At 36.8% G+C, this 3365-nt stretch overlaps 1 protein-coding gene across 1 annotated transcript; it reads left to right on the top strand.

Annotated features, from left to right (window-relative positions):
- Positions 1-2675: 2675 nt before the first annotated feature.
- LOC100481396 (olfactory receptor 10A5) lies at positions 2676-3359 on the top strand (the record flags this gene model as incomplete). The annotated part of the gene is made up of 1 exon (XM_002931008.4): positions 2676-3359. A coding segment is annotated over exon 1 (684 nt), but the record flags the coding sequence as incomplete, so codon positions are not given.
- Positions 3360-3365: the final 6 nt, after the last annotated feature.

Genomic DNA, 3365 nt, shown 5'->3' with positions numbered 1-3365 from the left:
CACTTCCTCTGCTTGTGTTCCCTCTCTCACTGGCTGTCTCTCTCTCTGTCAAATAAATAAATAAAATCTTTTAAAAAAATAAAAAAATAAAATTATTTTTGTTTCATTTTTATCATTTTCCAGTCCAGTTACTTAACAGAATTTTTCCCTATCTTCAAATTAAAAAAAAAAAAAAACTTTCACTAATATAAAAAAATTTTTGTGTAAACCTTTTTAAATTTATTTTGTTTTGTACCTAGAGATTCTTTCAGTTCAAAAAGTCATGCCTTCCTTTAGCTCAGAGATGTTTGTTCTTCCCTTGGTACTTCTTTGAGTATTGTCTCTCTTTTCTTTGTCATGTCATTCTGGAATGCCTATCAAATTGATTTTATTTCCTGTACTTTACTTTATTAATCTTCTCATTATTTTCCTATTTTCAAAATTTTTCTCAGTAATGTGAGTATAATTTCTCAAACTTGTATTCTAATTCACCAATTCAGTTTTCTTGTTTCCAACACTATGCTCCACAGCCTTTTAATTTTATAATCATGGTCACCATCCTCACCCCCCCGACCCCAGCCACCATGGTTTTTTATGACCTAAGACTCTCATTTTTATAACTACTTATTCAATATTTAATATCATATAGCGTTTTTTTTGGAGTATATATTGAAAAAAATTAATGTGTCTTCAGTTTCTTTTTTAAGAAAGGGAAGAACTATTCTGATGTCTTGGATTCATCCCATTAATTTGAATTATTGTCTTCATACCTCTCATGACTTTCTCTATTTACTTATTTTCTCTATTTACTTATTCCGAAAAGCACAGGGCTGGGTTGTATTAAATGACAGTAGGAGTTTCTAATTAAGACCCTCTGTTTGCTGCATCAGTGATCCTTTTATTATTATTTTTTTGAATCTTATATTTGGTTTTTCTGAAGTTGAGCTCAAAGCTGTAGACATTGCTTCATTTAATTTTTGGTGTTTCAGAGATATCTTAGATTGATCATTATCCTTTGTCAAAAATGATTTTCTCTTCCTGAATAGATGTTTTAGAGTTTTAAATACAATCTTGAAATTCAAATTACTCACCATGACCTGACTAATATTAGTTTGTCTACTCTCTCTTCATTAGTTTTATTGCTTAAAAATGGATTATATATGTCATTAGTTTGTCTACTGCTTAAAAATGTATTATATATGAAATAGAAGGATGAACATACCATCTGGTCTTCTTGATCTCAGGTATACAGATTTGATTCCTCCACTAATTCCACCCTATACCGTCCATTCTCAATGTCAGAGTGATCTTTCTGCATGGCATATATAACAACGTCTCCCCTGTGCTTCAAATATTCAGATGGCTTTCTTTATGGAATAAGGTCAAAATTGTTGAGCATAGAATAAAAGTCTATTGATGGAATGTATCCAAAACAAGGACCACATTTTTGTTTGTCTTCTACTTTGTTTCAATTCTGGTTTCTACTGCTCTTAATGTTTTTATTTCTGTTTTTAAGCGTGTATTTTTTTTGTACAGTAGTTCCCAAACCTTTTTTTATTTCTCTAATTCTTTATTTATTTTCCAATTTCATCTAATAATTCCTCTATTAGAACTCAATATTCTAGATTACCAAAATAACAAGAAAAGAAGAGCATAGTAAATTACAAAGTAGAAACAAATAATACAAAATGTGATTTTGCAGAAATTCCTATTTTGATTTTCTTGAGTATTAATGGGTTAGTCCTCAGATCAAGGCAGAGCAGTCCAATGATGCATGGTCCAGTGGAAATCTGAGAACTCTGGAATCCAACAAATCGTTTTGGATTTGAGATTTACCATTTTAATTGCTGTTCTTTAACTTCTCTGGGATCAGTTTCCTCACCTATAAAAGGCACATATAAAAGGACAAAACAAAGGCATGTGTTAACTGTCCTCAATACATAGTAGCCCCTCACTCACCTCCCAAATTTCAGCTGGCAAGAAAGATTCATGAAGAGTAGAAAAATTGTTAATGCATTATTCTGCATTATAATTGTAAATATATTCCTAAAGCTTTGATAAATGCACATGTATTTGAGTATTTTTTTTTAAAGATTTTATTTATTTATTTGTCAGATAGAGAGAGAGAGAGCACACAAGCAGGGGAGTGACAGGCAGAGTAAGAAGCGGGCAGAGGGAAAAGCAGGCTCCCCACTGAGCAAGGAGCCCAATGAGGGACTCAATCCTATGACTCTGGGATCATGACCTGAGCCAAAGGCTGACACGTAACTGAATGAATCACCCAGGCATCCCCACATGTATGTGTTTTTAATGAAATCATGAACATTGGTCTTGTTTCTCAAAAGGTTAGATGTTCTTGGGAATATCACTTCTCCCAAAATGTGACCTTTTGGTGGCCCTTTCGGGGACTTATAGTTTTGATTTGGTATAACTTTTCTATATACATTAATGTACAAATAAAGAAATATCAAATCCTCCAGAAGCTGGCCCAGGCCCATATCTGAGTTTAAACACTGGCCATTCTTCCCTGTGTCTTTATTCTTAGACAATACAAGGCCCTTCCTCTTCCAACTGAGACCTTGACCTTGCCTCTTCTCCTGACACTAAAAAAGAGTCTGAAAACCAAATCCAGAGTCTGACTCTTCCAATCAAGAGTCTCTCTCCATGACCACAGCTGGGGATTCATTTGTACGTCTATGGCTGGAGGAAACTGGACAAGAGTTGAGGAGTTTTTCCTCATGAGCTTCTCTTCCCTACCTACTGAAATACAGTCATTGCTCTTCCTGACATTTCTAATCATCTACCTGGTCACCCTGATGGGAAACAGCCTCATCATTCTGGTTACCTTGGCTGACCCCATGCTGCACAGTCCCATGTACTTCTTCCTCAGGAACTTGTCCTTCTTAGAGATTGGCCTCAAACTAGCCGTTGTGCCCAAGATGCTGGGGACCCTGCTTGCCTGGGACACAGCCATCTCCTTCCTTGGCTGTGCCACACAGATGTATTTCTCCTTCTTCTTTGGAGTTGATGAATGCTTCCTCCTGGCCACCATGGCATATGACCGCTATGTAGCCATCTGCAGTCCCTTGCACTACCCAGTCATCATGAACCAAAGGACACGTGCCAAACTGGCTCTTGCCTCCTGGTTTCCAGGCTTTCCCGTAGCTACTGTGCAGACCACGTGGCTCTTCAGCTTTCCATTCTGTGGCACCAACAAGGTGAATCACTTCTTCTGTGACAGCCCACCTGTGCTGAGGCTGGTCTGTGCAGACACAGCACTGTTTGAGATCTATGCAATTGTTGGCACTGTTCTTATTGTCATGACACCCTGCTTGCTGATCCTGTGTTCCTATACTCGCATTGCTGCTGCCATCCTTAAGATTCCA

This window comes from Ailuropoda melanoleuca, unplaced genomic scaffold (genome assembly GCF_002007445.2).
Source record: "Ailuropoda melanoleuca isolate Jingjing unplaced genomic scaffold, ASM200744v2 unplaced-scaffold10757, whole genome shotgun sequence".
NCBI lineage: Eukaryota > Metazoa > Chordata > Mammalia > Carnivora > Ursidae > Ailuropoda > Ailuropoda melanoleuca.
The sequence above is the reverse complement of the archived record's forward strand: the minus strand, read 5'-3'. Positions and strand labels throughout refer to the sequence as shown.